This window comes from Acinonyx jubatus, chromosome B2 (assembly GCF_027475565.1).
Source record: "Acinonyx jubatus isolate Ajub_Pintada_27869175 chromosome B2, VMU_Ajub_asm_v1.0, whole genome shotgun sequence".
NCBI lineage: Eukaryota > Metazoa > Chordata > Mammalia > Carnivora > Felidae > Acinonyx > Acinonyx jubatus.
This window is the reverse complement of record NC_069385.1, coordinates 109448550-109467964: the sequence shown is the minus strand read 5'-3', so window position 1 is coordinate 109467964 and position 19415 is coordinate 109448550. Positions and strand designations below refer to the sequence as shown.

Genomic DNA, 19415 nt, shown 5'->3' with positions numbered 1-19415 from the left:
TCTTTGAAGATTTTTTTAAGACCATAGTATAGGGATAACATAAAACTGAAAAGTACGTATTATATGAATGGTTGGTCAGAGTTTGAATTTAATAAAAATTAGTACTTCAGCCTGTTTTTTACTGCACTTGGTCTTCAGTGGTTTGCTTTATCTTTTCTCAATCATGAACATTTTTGTTATTTCTTACAAACATATGTACTTGGTTTTTGATTTACTAAAAATTACAAAATATTTTATTTGAGGTGTTACATTTAATTGGAATGGCACTTCAGGAAGAAAAACAGCATTTGGACAGTGTCACAGAAGAGCATGTAGTAACATTTACCTTCACTCAGAAGATATCAAGTATGTATATACACTTTTTACTAAACTAATTCAAGATAGCAGTGATTTTAAATATGGAATATAACCTCTTATTTGCTCATGTAAATTCTAAACAGGTTATAATGGATCCAAATTTCTGAGGCTGTATGTATTCATCTGTGTGTTAAAGGTACTATATCAGATCCTGATATATATTCATAAAAATACTTAGGGACTGTGCATACTTAAAATACATAAATTTTAATTTATAAACTGAAAACCTTAATGAGGAGTCCTTAGTTTGAAATCAATATAGTGCATACATTTAAATTCTCACATATGCTTTTGAAAACACAAAGTATGCTATCAGGATTTCACTTCTACATTATTGCTGTTACCTTATAAAGACACTGAAAAGAAGAAAATGTGCTATAGGGAATTAGTGTATCATTTTTATAAAGTAATGTGATTTTTTTCTCAAAGGCCAAGAGGCTTTTTTCTAGCTTTTTTTTTTTTTTTAATGTTTATTTATTTTGAGAGAGCGTGTGCATGAGGGAAGGGGCAGGGGGTGAGAGAGAGAGAATCCCCACACTGTCAGCATAGAGCCTAACGCAGGGCTCAGTCTCCCCAACTTGAGATCATGACCTGTGCCGAAATCAAGAGTCAGACACTTAACTGACTGAGCCACCCAGGCATCTTTTTACTAGCTTTTTATTATTAAAAATTTTAAACATACAGGCAAGAGTTGGTACAGTAAACATCCATGTACTACCACTTAGATTCAGTAATTAGTACTTTGCTATATTTACTTTAATATTTGCACAGTTTTTAAAACCATTTGTTTTAGCCATCGTGTTTCTTCTCTAAGGAAAAGGTTTTCCTTTACTGATTTTCAAAATAAGCAGTTGGTCTAAAGTTGCCTTCAGTGGTGACAACTGTAAATCTTTTTTGTTTGCTTAGGACGGTTGTGTTTTTGGTTTTTAATATTACTCTTGGAGGGCACCTGGGTGGCTCAGTCTGTTGACTGACCAACCCTTGATTTCAGCTCAGGTCATGATCCCAGGGCTTTGGGATTGAGCCCCGTGTCGGGCTCCGCACTGAGCGTGGAGTCTGCTTGAGAGTCTCTTTCCCTCTCTCCCTTTGCCCCTCTCCCCTGCTCACATGCTCATTTTCTCTCTCTAAAAAAAGAAAAAAATACTACTCTTTGATTTTTATTTATTCAGTGTTTTATAGTCACATATCAAGATTTCCTTTTTAAAATAGTTTCTTTTTGAAGCTTAAACTGCCAATCTTGGTCAGTGGGAATCTATTCAATTGGCTTCACTGTTCTTTTGACCCAAGCCCATTAGTATTTGCGCACCACATTGCCTTTCTGGCACAAAAGATGCCCCAGGCGCATTTGTGCTTTCCCTGCCCCAGACCTACAATCATCCATTTGCTGAGGTATTTTAAAGAATTTATGGTGGTATCCTGGAAGTGACAGTAGGTGTTATGACAGGAGTGGTCTTATTTGCTGCTAGTTCTCTATTTTTCCCCTTTTGCCCTCATCCAGGAAAGTGGGAGGAAGACAGGAAACTGCCTTTCCCCACTGAAGACTATGTTGTTAGGTGCCAGCCTTTCCCTATTCTTTTCTCTGTCAGTATTTCTTTCTATGGATTAGCATTGTATCTTGTGCCGTCTTTTTTTTTTTTTTACTTCAGGATAACCACACAGAAAACTCCCTAATTTCATCCACTCATCACTATACAATCTCAGATTCTGTTTCTCTTTTTGTCTTTCTTTTCAATAATCATTTTCTCTGAACATTCTTTATATTTCTCTTTAAAATTTTTTAAATGTTTTTATTTATTTTTGAGAGAGAGAGAGAGACATAGCGTGAGCAGGAGAGTTACAGAGAGAGAGGGAGACCCAGAATCCAAAGCAGGCTCCAGGCTCTCAGCTATCAGCACAGAGCCCAACACGGGGCTCGAACCCATGAACCACGAGATCATGACCTGAGCCAAAGTCGGACGCTTAACCGACTGCGCCACCCAGGCGCCCCTCCTTATATTTTTCTTTAAACATTTTATATAATTAAAACACACTCGGGGCGCCTGGGTGGCGCAGTCGGTTAAGCGTCCGACTTCAGCCACTTCAGTCACGATCTCGCGGTCCGTGAGTTCGAGCCCCACGTCAGGCTCTGGGCTGATGGCTCAGAGCCTGGAGCCTGTTTCAGATTCTGTGTCTCCCTCGCTCTCTGACCCTCCCCCGTTCATGCTCTGTCTCTCTCTGTCCCAAAAATAAATAAAAACGTTGGAAAAAAAAAAAAACCACACTGTTTAGGGGCGCCTGGGTGGCTCAGTCGGTTAAGTGTCCGACTTCAGCTCAGGTCATGATCTCACAGTCCGTGAGTTCGAGCCCCACGTCGGGCTTTGTGCTGACGGCTCAGAGCCTGGAGCCTGTTTCAGATTCTGTGTCTCCCTCGCTCTCTGACCCTCCCCTGTTCATGCTCTGTCTCTCTCTGTCTCAAAAATAATATACGTTAAAAAAAAAAATTAAAAAAAAAAAAACACACTGTTTAGAGTCAAATCCCTAAACTATAGCCACAGAACTTTAGATCTGAAAGAATATTAAAGAGTGCATAGTTTAGTCTCTTCCCCTCCTAGGAATATTTTGCCTAAATGGCAGCACTTAAAGAAAATCAAGAACTGGACATTTCTGACTATAAAACTAAATCAGCTAACATTAGATTAAGTATACTCTTGAGATTATGGATTTGACATGTATGTCTTTCCCTCAAATAAAAAATAACTTACAGAGAGAGAAATGGATTTTATTTTGAATCTAGGTTTTATTAAAAGACCAAAACACGTTGATATATTTTTACACACACACACCTGTAATCCAGCTCTTTTCTTAGACTTTGTAAAATCTGAGGTAGTCCTTTCAGCTGGGTTTTTATTTAATCTTGCTAAAAGCTATGTTAAAATAATCATTTGGTGTAAGATGTCCGTTTTGAATGATGAAAGCATTCTAGTTAACAATTTGTTTGAAAAGTACAGATATATTACATTCTTAAGAAATATTGAAAATCTCTAAAAAGCAGAGCTGTAATTAAATGATGGGCAGATGATGTTATAAGCAACTTTATTTATCTTCTCATGCACAGTAATAAGCACTGTGAAGTGGTAGCTGTTGTTATCGTGAGTTTTATTTTTTCTGCCTTAGAACCTGGTGAAGCCCCAAACAACTCTCCTAGCATACTGGCTATGCTGGAAACACTACAGAACGCTCCCTACCTAGACGTCCACAAAGACATGATTAGGTGGATATTAAAGGTAAAATTTCCTGCATCGCTCTGCTTTTTTGCATGAAACATTCAGTGTTTGTTATCTTTAAATTTTGATAATATTTCATAGCTTCCAAATAACTGATCCTTTTTGTCATAGACTTTTAATGCTATTAAGAAGATGAGAGAGAGTTCGTCCACCAGTCCCGTGGCAGAGACTGAAGGAACCATAATGGAGGAGGTATAAGAGGCAGCATGTGGTCCTACTGCAGCATGGTAGCAAGTTCACTATAAGTAATTTAACTTGTCTGCAATAAGTTGGTAGTTGATATTCACAAAAAATGTGAATTCCAAGAAACGTGCCACTATTTGTTTATCTTTATTTATTGTAGCAATTTTTTTTGCTCTGCCTTTTTTTTAACAGGTTAAAAAAATCTTTTCTCTTGTTTAGATAAATGAGATTATAAAATAGTTTTTAACCAGTATTTACAATAAAGATAGTTCTCCCTTGGGGTAAAAATGTGCATTTAGCATCTAATGGTCTAATTAAATGAAGCATAATTTCAGAGTTCAAGAGACAAAGACAAAGCTGAGAGGAAGAGAAAAGCCGAGATTGCCAGGCTCCGCAGAGAAAAGATCATGGCCCAGATGTCTGAGATGCAACGGCACTTTATTGATGAGAACAAAGAACTCTTTCAGCAGACTTTAGAACTGGATGCCTCTGCCTCTGCTGTTCTTGATAATAGGTAAAAAATAATCAACATTTTTTAATCTCTTGACCATTGGTTTCTCAACTAGAAAAGATGTTGCTTTTCTTCCTTAGAAGTATATTTTTGAGGCGCCTGGGTGGCTCAGTTGGTTAAGCGTCTGACTTCAGCTCAGGTCATGATCTCGTGGTTCGTGGGTTCGGGCCCTGCTCAGGCTCTGTGCTGACAGCTCAGAGCCTGGAGCCTGCTTTGGATTCTGTGTCTCCCTCTCTCTCTGCCCCTCTCCCGCTTGTACACTCTCTCAAAAATAAACATAAAATAGGGGCGCCTGGGTGGCTCAGTTGGTTGAGCGTCCGACTTCGGCTCAGGTCATGATCTCACAGTTCGTGAGTTCGAGCCCCGCGTCGGGCTCTGTGCTGACAGCTCAGAGCCTGGAGCCTGCTTCACATTCTGTGTCTCCCTCTCTCTGCCCCTTCCTTGCTCATGCTGTGTCTCTCTCTGTCTCAAAAATAAATAAACATTAAAAAAAATTTTTTTAATAAATATTATATTTATATATATATATGTATATATATATATATATATATATATATATATATATTTTTTTTTTTTTAAGAAATACACTTTTAACCCTGAAGTACTTTAGAAGGGTTGGTAGGTAAATTTTACAGCTTCCAATTATAGGAATTACTCTTAGAATTTGAATTTATTGATATATGTTTATACATATATATCTGACTATAGATACCATGTTTCTGCTCAGGATGATGGGTCACACAGAACACCCTTGACAGTCATAAAAGAATGAGTGCACTAGGGTCAGTTAAGTGAGTGTCTGGCTTCTGTGTTGCATATTGGATTGCTGTGAGGATTACAGGAGATGGTTTGATCTATGTGAAAGACTTCTGCCGCTCAGATCGTCAAAACCACGTGTGTGGAATATGTACCTATCTGGAGTCCACTGTTTTATGATTAAATGGAAACTTCTTAGGCTCATTGATGAAACTCGTACACTTTTTATTGCAGCCCTATGGTTTCAGATATGACACTTACAGCATTGGGCCCAGCACAAACTCAGGTCCCTGAACAGAGACAGTTTGTTACCTGTATATTGTGTCAAGAGGAGCAAGAGGTGAAGGTGGAAAGCAAGGCAATGGTCCTGGCAGCATTTGTTCAAAGATCAACTGTATTATCAAAAAACAGGAGTAAATTCATTCAGGATCCAGGTAAGTCATTCAAAGCTAGATCCTCTCCTCCCCCTTAATGACTGCCACTCAGGTGTGGCACAGAAATTTTATTAATCTAATAATAACTCTGTAGTGTTGGTGGTGTCTTAGATAGCTTTACCGTAGGCAGAAATTTTCCAGTTGACAGATGTGGAAACACTCCAGAAGGTTAACTATCAGTCCTGAATTACATAGCTGGTAAATAACAGAGATTCAAAAAAAAGCTTTTCTTTGTGATAGAACATTAACATACTTGGTACTTCACAGTCTTTCCCATTCTTTAGCACACTTGTAAAGTCCTAGTAATTAGTTGGCACCCTGAAATAATAATAATTTTGTCTCATGGATCGATCCAAAATGGAACCCTCAGGAATGGTTGTGTGAGTTACGTATGTGAGAAGCAGTCCTTGAGCCAGATTCTGATGTGAAGTAGTGATAATATCACGGATAGCGTTCCCCAGAAAACAGATTCTTGAAGTAGAGATTACCGTGCAAGACATTTACTTGGAAGAGCCTTGGAATCAACATCTCTGGATGGAGAGGAGGGAAGCAGGTTTGGGCAAAGGGAGAAGGTGAGCTTCAATGCAGTCCCCCAAAGGCCTCTTCCTACCCTATGGGAACTCTGGAGCTGGATGGCCCTTTGGAGGTGTCCTGAGTTGGAGCGAGGGGGACTGGTCTTTAAACCCCAACACTGATCAGTGACTGGTTGTGGACCATCTCTGGAAAGAGGTGTGACTTTGAGTGAAGCAGTTGTCCCTTAAAGAGGAATAACAATTAAGCCCTCTTCCAACTGGTGAGGAAGGAGTAGGCCATTCATTCCTCCAGGGGCGTCTAAGCTGCACATTATTGTTTCCATCACAGACACTTTGATATCAATACTCTTAGATTTGTTTCTATGTGCATATGCCTCAAGACTTCCAGTAAACTTCTTGAGAGTTGGAGCTGTGTCTTAGGAATTTGCAAAACACTTATTTAGCAAGTGCCTTTTACATTGTAGAATTGAAAGCCCACTTATAGGATAGCCTTTTCTCCATAAGGAAAGTCTTCACAGTGTGGATCTCAAGCACCTAGTTGAGAAAGACTGATCTGCTTCATCTTAAAAAAATGATCATTTCAACTAAGCGGTTTATAAATTTCATTCTAGGCCAAAGATAAAATTATCAATTTTATTTAATTAGTTATTTTGTGAAGAAAAAACTTGGGCTGTCTATAAGCAGGTTTTCCAAATGCTTTCACAATTTATATCGGAAAAGATTGTAGTTATGCTGTGACATTTGCACTGTTCTGGTATATAAGCCAAACTGAAACTTGAGTAATTGTTTGTAGAATGTTGTGGAATTTCTAAGATTACTAATTTACATAGAGAATTCCAAAAATTCCAAAAGCAGCCAGGCACCCATCTTATGTTTATATTCATGTTTTCATCTCCTTTGAATATAAAAAATTAGCACCAGAATGGAAGGCTCTGTCTGAATTACTCTCTTTCCCATCTGGGCTGCTGTCCTGGACATTTTGCTCCCCCTTTGGCTCTCCTTTGTGACTCTCCTTTGCATTAGTGTATTTAAGCAGACTCTCCCCTAGGGGGCGCCTCATTGCTGCCACAACACCTTTACTGTGACCCAGGTGTCCTAAAGTATTAAAGGCAGCCCAGTGAAGAATATTCCTCTTACCAGCTCAGGGCTTTTGGAGGGAATGGGAGTCTCTCAGTGCCCTGAAAGCGTGGAATATTCAGAAGATTGGATGTACATAATACAGAACTCCAGTTTCAGTTAACAATTCAGGGATGTTTAATTTGCTCAGGATGATGAAAATTAGAGTCTTGCTTTCTCAATAATCCAGGGTCTTGCATAAATTACTAGTATCTCAAAGGAATAAACTAGCATTCCATTTCAAGTATGCGACCCCATATCAAGGATTTCACAATTTAAAGTTGTACATTTGTTATAGGAAGATTAAATGCTTGGTTTGTTTTGTTTTGTTTTGTTTTTTGTTTGTTTGTTTTGTAATGCAGAAAAATATGATCCATTATTCATGCACCCTGATCTGTCTTGCGGAACACACACTGGTAGCTGTGGGCACATTATGCATGCCCATTGTTGGCAAAGGTAATTTATATTCTTAATATTAGTCAAGAGAAGCTTATCCGAAGGCTCGAAATTAACTTTTTAAATAAAGGAAATTTCATTCTAGAGAAAGGGAGAAAGAACTAAAGATGGTAAAGGAAAAACTGTATCACTGCCTGATAACAAAACTGAGTTGCTTTGTCATACGTGTTAAAGGAGTGACTTAGAAGCTTCATAGTATATCAGCTATATCTTTTAATATGGGGATCTGTGTGACCTACCAAACTGGATGAAGAACAAGATTTTTACGGTGGCATAAACCCTAGATGAGTAGTGTCTTCCCAGGGTATGCACTCTTGATTCTAAAGGTGTTAGTAACTTGCCTTGTTACTTCCTGAGATTGTCGTGGCTTCCCGAACTAAGATGGGATCACCTTGAATTTGCTCTACTTTGGTACTCTATGCTTCTGCAAAACCAGCAAATCAGTGTGATTATTCTGGCACTGTGCTCATTGAATTATCATGTACTTCCTCTAACAAGTAGCCACCTGCCCTGGGGAAGTGACAAGACAGCACAGGGACCAAGAAATTTGAAGATGTAAATTCTTGTATTGTGGAAACAAATTAGTTAAAACGTTGAAGCTTGTGGCTGTCATTGAAAAGAATTACCGTTGTTTTTGATACCTCATGTTCTCTAATTGTAAAGGTATTTTGATTCCGTTCAAGCTAAAGAACAGCGAAGGCAACAGAGATTACGCTTACATACAAGCTATGATGTAGAAAACGGAGAATTCCTCTGTCCCCTTTGTGAGTGTTTGAGTAATACTGTTATTCCTCTGCTGCTTCCTCCGAGAAATATTTTTAACAGGTAAGTTTGGGCTCCTAAAACCTTTGTATTTAAGCAGTAGTTTCCTTTGAAGATAATGAGATAATTAAACCAGGGTGGGGGGAAAAATCACTCTAGGTAATTGCATGATGTTGTCCAGATACTTTTTTATTTAGTCATTTCTTCTGGTAGACCAATGAAATAAGATTTTGGTTTTTAGAAAGAAACGGGCCAACATTTTGTAGTTTCTTGGTCATCCATGTACATTATAGAAGGTATAAAATTCCTGTGTGTTTATGAAAACTGTCTCCTTTGTTTCTAAGAGCCTACTTTAAATATTTTCCTCATACTTTGCAAGAGATGCCCAGGAAATTGATAGGCAATAGAGGAACTTCTCAAATTGACTTTATTGACTACTCTAACAGTTAAATATAATTTTTTACAATCTTTTGGCTGACAGTACACCCTGAGGAGTTGATCCGATAAATGCAAATCTACTAATGTTTTAAAATGGAACATTTTTGTTATTTCATAATCTCTAGGGTTCTTCTAGTTAATGGAAGCGTTGGGCATTGTTATTTCAGATGTGAATTCAATACCATCTGCTATTCAAATCTGGTTTTTATTTACCAGTTTAGAATTGTGCTGTCTACCTTACATGCACAAATACTGATTCAAGTTTTGTGAATATTAATCAACTGTTAATTTCTGTGCTATGTGGATTCAATTCAAAATGAAGTTCTTTTCAATTTTAGGAATTCAAACTATGGTGTCTTAGTTTATGCTAGCACAAAATCTTCTTAAAATGCTATTAGATTGAGTGTAAGCTCCTACTTTTTAATCATAACAGAATATTATGGTGACCTAATCTGCCTTTGAACTGAAAAATTAATCGTTATTAGATTAATGCACATAAAAAGAAAAAAATTACCTTTGTTGTGTTTTACCCATCCCATGAAGGTCAATTACAACGTAGTCATGAAGAACACAGGCTTTTTTGGAGTCTGATACACCTGGGTTTGAATGCCAGATCTGTCCTCTGTGTGGCCTTAGTCAAGTTTCATAGCTCTCAACCTCAATTTCCTCATCTGTAAAGTAGGGAAAATAATGTAACCTGTTTCATAAGATTATTGTGAGGATTAATTCTAATACTGTAAAATGCTTGTTAAGTGTCATATGTTAAACACTCAGTAAATACTAGTGGTGGTACTGTAATTGTGCTGTTTAAGAAATATTAGCAAATTCCAGTATTGTGAAAAAAGACATTTTTGACAAATAGTGTTATTAGCATCATAGTGACAGATAATACATTTTCATTTCCATTGGCAGGTAACTATTCTTATTTTTTTAAGGCAACAAATTCCCCCCTAGCTTTTTTTTTTTATATATATTTGAAGTGTGTTTAAATTATTAGGTCCATGATCATCTAAAGAATCTTTTTGTGTCATAAACTAAGCAACAGCAACAGGATACTAAACAGTCTGTATAATCTTTTCTAGCAGGTTAAATATTTCAGACCAACCAAAACTGACTCAGTGGATTAGAACAATATCTCAGCAAATAAAAGCATTACAGGTTCTTAGGAAAGAAGAAAGTACTCCTAGTAAGTTCTGATAACTTGCTTTCATTTTTCCCCTAAAGTCTGAAATTATTGGAAAATGTAGTTTCAGAAGAAACTGTTTAAGAATATTTCATTTTGGGGGAACCTGGGTGGCTCAGTTGGTTAAGCGTCCGACTTCAGCTCAGGTCATGATCTCGCAGGTTGTGAGTTTGAGCCCCGTGTCGGGCTCTGTTCCTAGAGCCTTCTTCGGATTCTGTGTCTCCCTCTCTCTCTGATCCTACCCCGCTCATGCTCTGTCTCTCTCTCTTTCTCTCTCTCTCTCAAAAATAAACATTGAGATAGCTTACAAAAAAAAAAAAAAAAGAATATTTTAAGTAGACTCCATGCCCAACATGGGGCTTGAACTCATGACCCTGAGATCAAGAGTCTCATGGCCTACCAGCTGAGCCAGCTAGGCACCCCTATTTAAGAATATTTTAAAAGTGAAACTTCTCATCTTAAAATTTGACTTACTCCCCCCCCCCCTTTTTTTTAGTGTGAGAGCACATGAGCAGAATTGAGGGGCAGAGGGAGAGAGAGAGCGTGTGTGTGAGAATCTTAAGCAAGCTCCGTGCTTAGTGCAGATCCCGATGCAGGACTCAATCCCATGACCCCAGGGGCTCATGACCTGAGCTTACATCAAGAGTCAGACATTCAACATAAATACTTTTCACTTCTTCCCCCATTTTATTGAAGAGCTTCTGGGGGTGGGGAATGTAACTGAGTATTGCAGAGCCAGCTGTGGTTCTTGGTGGACTGACTCACTTTATTGTTGGCATTACCAAAGACCTCCCAAGTTTCATAAACATGTACTGCACTTAACGACCTGTGCGAAAGCCATCTGAGCAGAATTTATACCATTGGTTTTTATAGAAACAAAACAACATACTCTCCTTACCTTCCCTAGCTGTGTTCTGGTGGCTATAATATTAGGAAAAGTGTAGTTGATCACAGAAGGTGCCTTGGTTCATTAACAATAGTATTTCTCGTGCTCTGAATGTATCTCGTGCCAGTCTTTATTAATGGAAATTTTTCCTGTCATTTTTTAAATTTCTTTGACCTATATTCAGAATAAAATTTATGAGTGACATTTATAGAAATGCTGTAGACTGATGAATAATAATGTAAAATGCTTATTTCTGTCTAGATACTGCTTCTTCAAAGAATTCAGAAAATCTAGATGAATTACAGCTTCCTGAAGGGTTTAGGCCTGATTTTCATCCTAAGTGAGTATATTATTTTATTTCTTTTAAATTTGTTCCACTTGAAGTGAAAAATATAGTGGTTAGAATATGATTTGTCAAGCTAGGGAGCAAAATATTATGGGACATTGATCTTGAAATCTGAGGTTTAAGCATTACATGATATTTATTGCGAATTTATTGATGGAAACCAGTAAAGTGTAAATTCTAGAGCTAGACTGCTTGATTCAATTCCCAGCAGCACTACTTACAAGCTAGGTGACTTTTTTCAAATTGCTTGACTTCTGTGTACCTCAGTTTCCTCATCTGTAAAGTACAAGTACTAATATCTATCTCATAAGATATTGTGACACTCATAAGTGTTGTGACATAATACATGTAAAGCCACCTGGATGCTGTCCCTGGCATAGTAACTCAAGAAAAACAGTACTGCAGGAGTGTTGATGCATAGGGGCACTACTTGCACCCCAATGTTTATAGCAGCACTTTCAACAGTAGCCAAATTATGGAAAGAGCCTAAATATCCACTAACTGACTAATGGATAAAGAAGATGTCGTTTATATACACAATGGAATACTACTTGGCAATGAGAAAGAATGAAAACTGGCCATTTGTAGCAACGTGGGTAGAACTGGAGAGTGTTATGCTAAGTGAAATAAGTCAGGCAGAGAAAGACAGATACCATATGTTTTCACTCATATGTGGATCCTAAGAAACTTAACAGAAGATCATGGGGAAGGGGAAGGGGGAGGGAAGTTACCGAGAGGGAGGGAGGCAAACCAGAAGAGACTTAAATACTGAGAACAAACTCTGAGGGTTGATGGGCGGGGAAGGGGAAAGTGGGTGATGGGCATTGAGGAGGGCACCTGTTGGGATGAGCGCTGGGTGTTGTATGGAAACCAATTTGACAATAAATTATATAAAAAATTTTAAAAAATAAAACTTAAGACAACTAGTTTAGCTTTGAATAAACATATAATACAGACACGTAAACTTGAAGAAAAAAAAAACAGTACCAAAAAGCTTAAATAGAAAAAACATTATTTCTTTGCCTCCTACTTCCCCTACCCTCACCCCCATCGCCAGTCCTATGATTTGTTTGTTTCTTCCACCATTTACTTCCATATATCTAGTTAAAATGCGTAGTTGACTGACTCTTGATTGATCATTTTTAAGCAGTTTTCTTTCTGTTGCCTGGCAATTTAGAATTCATCTCTTACCTCTGCCCTGTCTACTGCTCTTCACCGGTGTCCAAGTAGAGTTATTTCATAATTTTTAGTTAAATCAGTTGGCAGTTTTACATTATAATTATTTCTACTGGTAGAAGATACGTGTTGTTATTTTATTTCCTTTTATATAATTGTCTCTTTCTGGTGGTTAATGATCACCTTATTTTTTTCATGTACTTAGTTTTCTATGGGTGTATTACTTCCCACCCCTGCCCCCCACCCATAGTGTAATAGATCTGTCAAATGTCTAGCAGTAGCTTTTGTAACTGCTCAGGTGCATCAGATGATCTTCTATCCTAGAACTTCCTCCCCCCAGCCTACCCACCCCCCCAGCCTCTGTCTGCCTGCACTGATCAGGACGAGGCACAGCTGTCACCCTGAGACTTCCCCTGGCCATGCCCCTCTTAATTTACTCCCTTGTTTTGCATAGGTGCACTCTCCAGCAGATTCCTAAGAAAGGGTCCCTGGGTATTAAATTTTCATGTCTGAAAATACATTTACTTATCCAGATGCTTAGTTTATGGCTAGGGCATAGAATTGTAGGTTAGAAGTAATTTTTCATCTAGATTTTGAAGGCATTATTTTCTAAATTCTAGCCATCTGTCGAGAAATTAACATTATTCTGATTCCTGTTCCTTTGTAACTATTACTTATGGAAACTGTTGGGATCTTCCCTTTAATTCCCAGTGCTCTAAAATTTTTCTGTGATGTTCCTTGGTATATGAATCTTTTTTCACTCATTTTGCTTCATTTTCAGTAAACTCTGAAGATACATATCCTTCAGTTACGAGAATTGTTCTATATTTCTTAGACAATTTTCTCCTTTTGATTTTTCTGTTCTTTGAGATAGTCCTGCTGTTAGCTCTCTGTTGGCCCTCTTGGACTGATCCTCTAAGAAATTTATCTTGCAAGTTTGCTGGTTTCTATACTGTCTTTGTTATCTGTGCATTCTTTTTTTTCTACTGGTTTGTTTTGGTTTATCTCTTTGGTCTTTGATTCTTTCCTTAAATGTTTACTGGTCCTCGGGTGACTATTCAAGAATAAGTCACTGAAAAGCTCATTGGATACCTGGTGGGCAGGTTGAAATTTGCTGACCTGTAAACTTCACAGTGAAATGATCAGGCCCCCACCAGTCTTTTGTGTGGGATCCCCAAATGCCAATGTGTAAAACGGCTTCCCCCTGAGGATTCTTCACTGGAGAAACTAAAATCTATGGCAGTGGGTATGCATTGCCAATGTGCTTATGATGGAGAAAGAGGTCAAGGGTCCTTTTTTAAGATTCAGTATGTAGACTTTCACCTAATACCTTGTTTTCAGCCCTGGGCCTCACCCCTGCCAACCACAATAAAGTATAACTCCTCTCACACAGGGATAGTTTGCATGTCTTTAATTCCTGCTTTGCACACACTATTTCTAAATAGTTTAAGTGGTTCAATTCCAACATAGCAAATGGCTGTTAAGAAACTAAACCATTTGAGGGGTGTCTGGGTGGCTCAGTCAGTTAAGCATCTGTCTCAGGTCATGATCTCATGGTTCGTGGGTTCGAGCCCTGTGTCATGCTTTTAACATGCTGATAGCTCAGAGCCTGGAGCCTACTTCAGATTCTGTGTCTCCCTCTCTCTCTGCCCCTCCCCCTGCTAGCACCCTGTCTCTCTCTCTCTCTCTCTGTGTCTCTCAAAAATAAATAAACATTAAAAAAAATAAAAAGAAACTAAACCATTTAATTAACGTGAGCACATTATTTTGAGCTAATTATATACATGTTCACTGCAGGAACCCCTATTCTGAGAGCATAAAAGAAATGCTAACAACATTTGGAACTGCTACTTACAAGGTGGGACTGAAGGTTCATCCCAATGAGGAGGATCCCCGTGTGCCCATAATGTGTTGGGGTAGTTGTGCATACACCATCCAAAGCATAGGTAAGAGATTTATAGTTGTGTCTTGCTGTAAGTCACAAGTGTATGCTAAGGTGCATTATGTTTAAGAGCCTGTATTTAAATGAGGTGTTTAAAGTGGCAACAGCATGAAGAAACGGCATAAAGATTTCGAAGCAGGCAGTGTATACTGACAAACCATTAGACTGATAGTTTATAAATTAAGCACAGCAACAGAGAACTCATTTTGGTGGTGGTTATAGCTTCTTGTTGGTTGAGGGGTTGTGTTTTCATTTTTACTTTTTCATCCAGAGTTAATTCTTGTGAAACGACTTAAAGATTTCACAACCTGACAATATCGTGCTTTCAAACATGCATAACATCAGATTTATCATCTTAACCATTTTTAATCCGCAGAAAGAATTTTAAGTGATGAAGATAAACCATTATTTGGTCCTTTGCCTTGCAGACTGGTGAGTTGTTGGTTTACTCAGTGCACGGAGTGGTGGATTGGGAATTCAGTGGTTCTGCTTGTCTGTAATCTGAAGAACTTGAACTGGTTAAGGATAGGTTCACTTCTTTCATAGTAAAACTCATTTTAAAATTTTTTTTTAGTACGTTTATTTTTTTTTTCAATATATGAAGTTTATTGTCAAATTGGTTTCCATACAACACCCAGTGCTCATCCCAAAAGGTGCCCTCCTCAATACCCATCACCCACCCTCCCCTCCCTGCCACCCCCCATCAACCCTCAGTTTGTTCTCAGTTTTTAAGAGTCTCTTAAAACCCATTTTTTTATAATGATATGAGAATTCTTTATGATTTTCTTTTAAACGGAGTTGATCTCTTTTCATCCAGAGATCTTAGTTAAATACATGAAAAGTGGGAAAAAACTAAAAACCATTCTAGTTCTTGAATTTTTAATGCTGTAAATTTTTTCTGCTATAAAACAGAACACAACCTCTACCACACTTGACTGCCTTTTATGAGCAACATGTAAATAAGTACAGATTAATGTCAAAACAGTATAGTTAATGCTGAGAAAAGTGAGGAAGGAATATGCAAAGCTTGCTAATTTTTACTGTGTAGTTAGTATCACTGCCGGTTATTCAAGTTTAAAATCATAAAACTGCCCTTAAGAGCAAAATCATATCAATTTATTCATGTAGTCCACCTGGGGAGATTAAAAAATGCCTAGGCTCTACATGGGTCAGTTAAATTAGAGTCTCTGGAGAGATTCTGGAGAGTCTTCACCTCTGCTACAGTGCCCTCAGCAGACTCCTCCTCTTTATGATGGCTCTTCAAGCTTTGGCTTCCTTGGGAAACCTCAGAGCCATGCTCTGTGAGTGGGATATCCCTCTTCTGTGGTACTGCCTCCTTCAGTTGTCTCTTCCCCCTTTCCTTCCCCTTCCTCTCTAGTCCCCCCCCACACACACACATTCCTCCCCCTCCAGCCAGGGCTGTAGCTCCTTGAGTGCAGGAGGAGTGGGGTGAGTTTTCATTTTAAGATCCTCAAAACCAAGACTAATGCATAACAGGTCCTCAATACCTGTTGAACCAAACAACGTTACAAAAAAATTGGAAAATAGAGAATGAAGCAGGAAAAAAACTATCAACACACCACTTGTCTTTTTCATTAGTGTGTCTAAACTTGATTAATTTTGTTCCAGCTATATTCTGTACTTCACATCAAGAATTTTCTCATTGCTGCTGCCTAGTCCCCCTAACAGTTTTTGATGGTTGCAGACACCTTGATTTGTTACATCCATCTTCTTGCCCATAGTTTTCCCAGTATTTAGAGGATTTCCCACATTTTACAGCATCTCTTTAGAATAAATATAAAGAAATACTGCATCACATTCTTGAGAGTCTTTGTTGTTTACTATTTGTTTTGATGCATGTATCCTTTTCCATAGAGAACCAGCAGCTTGGTTGTAAGGAGGTAGCTTTGGTTTATTCTGCATACAATTAGATATTCCCCATTCCATTCATTCCATGTTAGAGACAGGTCATTACGGATGTCACAGATTCTGTGCCATACCAGCTAGAACGATCCTAGAGAGATCTCATGTGAATCCAGCTTTGCTTTGACTAGCTGTGCTTTGAACTAGGGTTCCTGAAAGGAGAGAATTATAGTTGACCCTTGACAACATGGGTTTGAACTGAACAGGTTCACTTATATATGGTTTTTTAACATACATACATACGTATACACATACATATACAGTGTATATATATATATGTATATGTATAAACACATACAAAATGTGTATATAACATATACAGAAATGTGTTAATCAACTGTTTATGTTATCAGTACGTATACATATATACACATACAAAATGTGTATATAACACATACAGAAATGTGTTAATCAACTGTTTATGTTATCAGTAAGGCTTCTAGTCAACAGTAGGCTGTTAGTTGTTAAGTTTTGGGACAGTGACAAGTTATATGCAGGTTTTCAACTATGGGGGGAGTGTGGTTCAACTCCCCCAATCCCCACATTGTTCAAGGGATCAAACGTCCTTCATATGCTGGCTTCTTTGTTAATTGCATCTATCTCTTTATTTCAGGATGACTGTCTTAGGTCACTAACAAGGTTTGCTGCAGCACATTGGACAGTGGCATCACTTTCAGTGGTTCAGAGACACTTTTGTAAACTTTTTGCATGTGAGTATTAACATGTGTACCATATATGTTACAGTAATTTCTCATCTGTGATTTCATTTTTGGTGGTGCAACTTTCTCCATTATGAAAAATATTTTGGTAATACTGTTTGCCTTATGTACAAGTTCTAGCTTATAAGTTCATATATATCTTATAAAGAGATGAATATAAACTAGGGTATATGCATTTTTAAAATAATGTAATGCTTATGTTGGCATATGAGGTGTGCTGATGTATTTTTCTTTAACCATTTAGCATTGGTGCCAGATGACAGCCATGGAGACCTTCCATGCATATTAGATATCGACATGTTTCATTTGTTGGTGGGTATCTTGTGACTTGTGTTTGAAGTTCTTTATCTTACTATATAATTATATCTTAGATTTGGTGAGTAGTGTAAAGACAGACAGGACAAGTTGTCATCTGTCATTCTTACTACTTCTGAGTATAATTCTTTCCAAAAGAAAATGTTAAGGAATGTAGTTGAGAGGCTTGACCTCTCTTATTTTGCTTTGTAACTGAGGTCAGTAATTTGACCTCGTTATGTTTTTAACCTATAAAGAAATAGAAGTAACACTAGTAATGTAAGGTCAGGCTGCTGCTGACCCATACAGTGTTTTGGGGCAGATGAATCCTGTGGTCACGTTACTTAGCAACAGACAGCCCTTTTTTGTGATTTAAGGAGAGCTATTTCTTCTGAGCAGGTGCAGTCTAGTACCGAGGCACACCATTGGCCAAGCAGTGGGTGGCTCACTTTCAGCCCCACCTCAACTGGGTCCCCTTACATGGGACACTGAGTGCACCCCCACACATAGCAACCCCACGTGCTGTCCCCTTAACCTTTTGGGGCATCAGATTCTGAACCTTTAAGTTGGTTAGTACCTATCTCATATGATTGTGTCCGAACTCAATGGAAGAAGCAATGTGAAGAGCCTAGAGCAAGGTGTCCCTAGTAAATGTTAGCCATTGTTACTGTTTCCATTGGTCCTGTGAAGACCACCACCACTAGCACCACTCGTCTAGGCAGCAGGAGGCTAACGAGAGAACTAGCATCTACTGTACCTGACCGTTTTCACATCCATTCTCAGTTAGCCCTTATATCCCTACGGCTGTGGTATTAAAAGCATATATATATTATCTCTAGTTTACCTGCAGGGAAACTGAGGCTCAAGGTGTTATCTAAAAAGCTCATAAAAAGAGCTGGGATTCATATCTAGATTTTTGTATATCTCACATCCGTGTTTTTTTCCACTACTTACTCCCTAGAAAGATTTCAAGTGTTACCTTTATTACTACTAATAAGGTCGGTATTAGGGAATCACTGGGCCTGTGAAATGATGGTGCTTGTGAAGAGCCCATTAGTGTGTATGTCATTTCATTTCGCCAGTCCCAGTGGAATTTCTAAGATGTGTACCCTTTAAGAACAACGATTTCTGCCAGGGGCGGGGGGGGGGGGGGGGGGGCAGGGGGCTGAGCTCCGAAGGGGATCATGTTAAGAAACTGGAAATGTCTTCAGCCGTGGAAGGAAAGGTGACCTGTCTGACCATCGGCATCTGGTATCTAGGTGGGCTTGGTGCTCGCTTTCCCCGCATTGCAGTGTCAGGATTTTTCTGGGATCGGCCTTGGCACTGGAGACCTTCACATTTTCCATCTGGTCACTATGGCACACATCGTACAGATCTTACTTACCTCGTGTACAGGTAACTCCTCTTTGTCAGATTCTTGAAGGAGGAAGTACTTGAGTTTTCTCGATTAAACAAAAAAAAGAAGAGGAAGAGGTGCCTAGGTGAGAATAATGCGTAGATTATAATTAGGCTACTTCTTTTTGCTGTTCACCCTCATGGGGAAAGTTTTCAAACAAATTCCTTTCTCCTATTAAAATCCCCTAGCAATGTGACTGTTTTCACTTTTTATTTCATAAGTTTAGCTAATAGTTGAGTGCCACAGAATTGTTTAGCTGATTTTACTCACAGCCTGCTGCCTGGCACGCTGAAGTACATCGGCTTCCTCTCCTAAAGCCTACTGGCTCCTCGTTAGGACGGCGAGTGACGCTGCTCACACCCGAGGGGGTTAAAGTTCTTTGTATTTCGTACACGGATTTTCCTGTATGTGTTAAGTGCATGAATATATGTGAGTGCTGAAATAATGCGGTCATTCATCCATTTAATAAGCAGATATGGAGTACTGATATTTCCATATGTTTCAGAAGAGAATGGCATGGAACAAGAAAATCCTGCCGGTGAAGAAGAATCAGCAGTTCTTGCTTTGTATAAAACACTTCACCAGTGCACAGGAAGGTGAGGTCATAATCCTTACATGATAACAGTTCCCCACATATGAGTAGGTGATAGCATGAAAACGGAATTCATTTGTTAAAAAAAGGGAAATTGCTGCCTGTCGACATGTTTAAAAGAGAAGATGAGGAAGTGATCCCCAGGGCTT

General features: G+C 38.5%; 1 protein-coding gene across 7 annotated transcripts in view; it reads left to right on the top strand.

The window, feature by feature from the left end:
- The window catches only part of UBR2 (ubiquitin protein ligase E3 component n-recognin 2), a 155177-nt gene that overhangs the window by 88771 nt on the left and 46991 nt on the right, over positions 1 to 19415 (top strand). For 4 of the 7 annotated variants that reach the window (XR_008298606.1, XM_015071257.3, XM_015071258.3 and 1 more), the window contains 15 exons: positions 243 to 345; positions 3511 to 3620; positions 3732 to 3812; positions 4139 to 4317; positions 5305 to 5504; positions 7516 to 7609; positions 8273 to 8434; positions 9892 to 9995; positions 11140 to 11218; positions 14198 to 14346; positions 14719 to 14774; positions 16879 to 16975; positions 17229 to 17296; positions 18538 to 18673; positions 19180 to 19270. Coding sequence is in view for 6 of the 7 variants with exons in the window: in XM_015071257.3 (XP_014926743.1) it covers positions 243 to 345; positions 3511 to 3620; positions 3732 to 3812; positions 4139 to 4317; positions 5305 to 5504; positions 7516 to 7609; positions 8273 to 8434; positions 9892 to 9995; positions 11140 to 11218; positions 14198 to 14346; positions 14719 to 14774; positions 16879 to 16975; positions 17229 to 17296; positions 18538 to 18673; positions 19180 to 19270 (1709 nt within the window). In the remaining variant the exon portion in view is untranslated. Of the gene's footprint in view, positions 1 to 242; positions 346 to 3510; positions 3621 to 3731; positions 3813 to 4138; positions 4318 to 5304; positions 5505 to 7515; positions 7610 to 8272; positions 8435 to 9891; positions 9996 to 11139; positions 11219 to 14197; positions 14347 to 14718; positions 14775 to 16878; positions 16976 to 17228; positions 17297 to 18537; positions 18674 to 19179; positions 19271 to 19415 lie in introns of those variants that run through there. The other 3 variants (XM_027057738.2, XM_053222786.1, XM_027057741.2) reach the window with 3 other exon arrangements.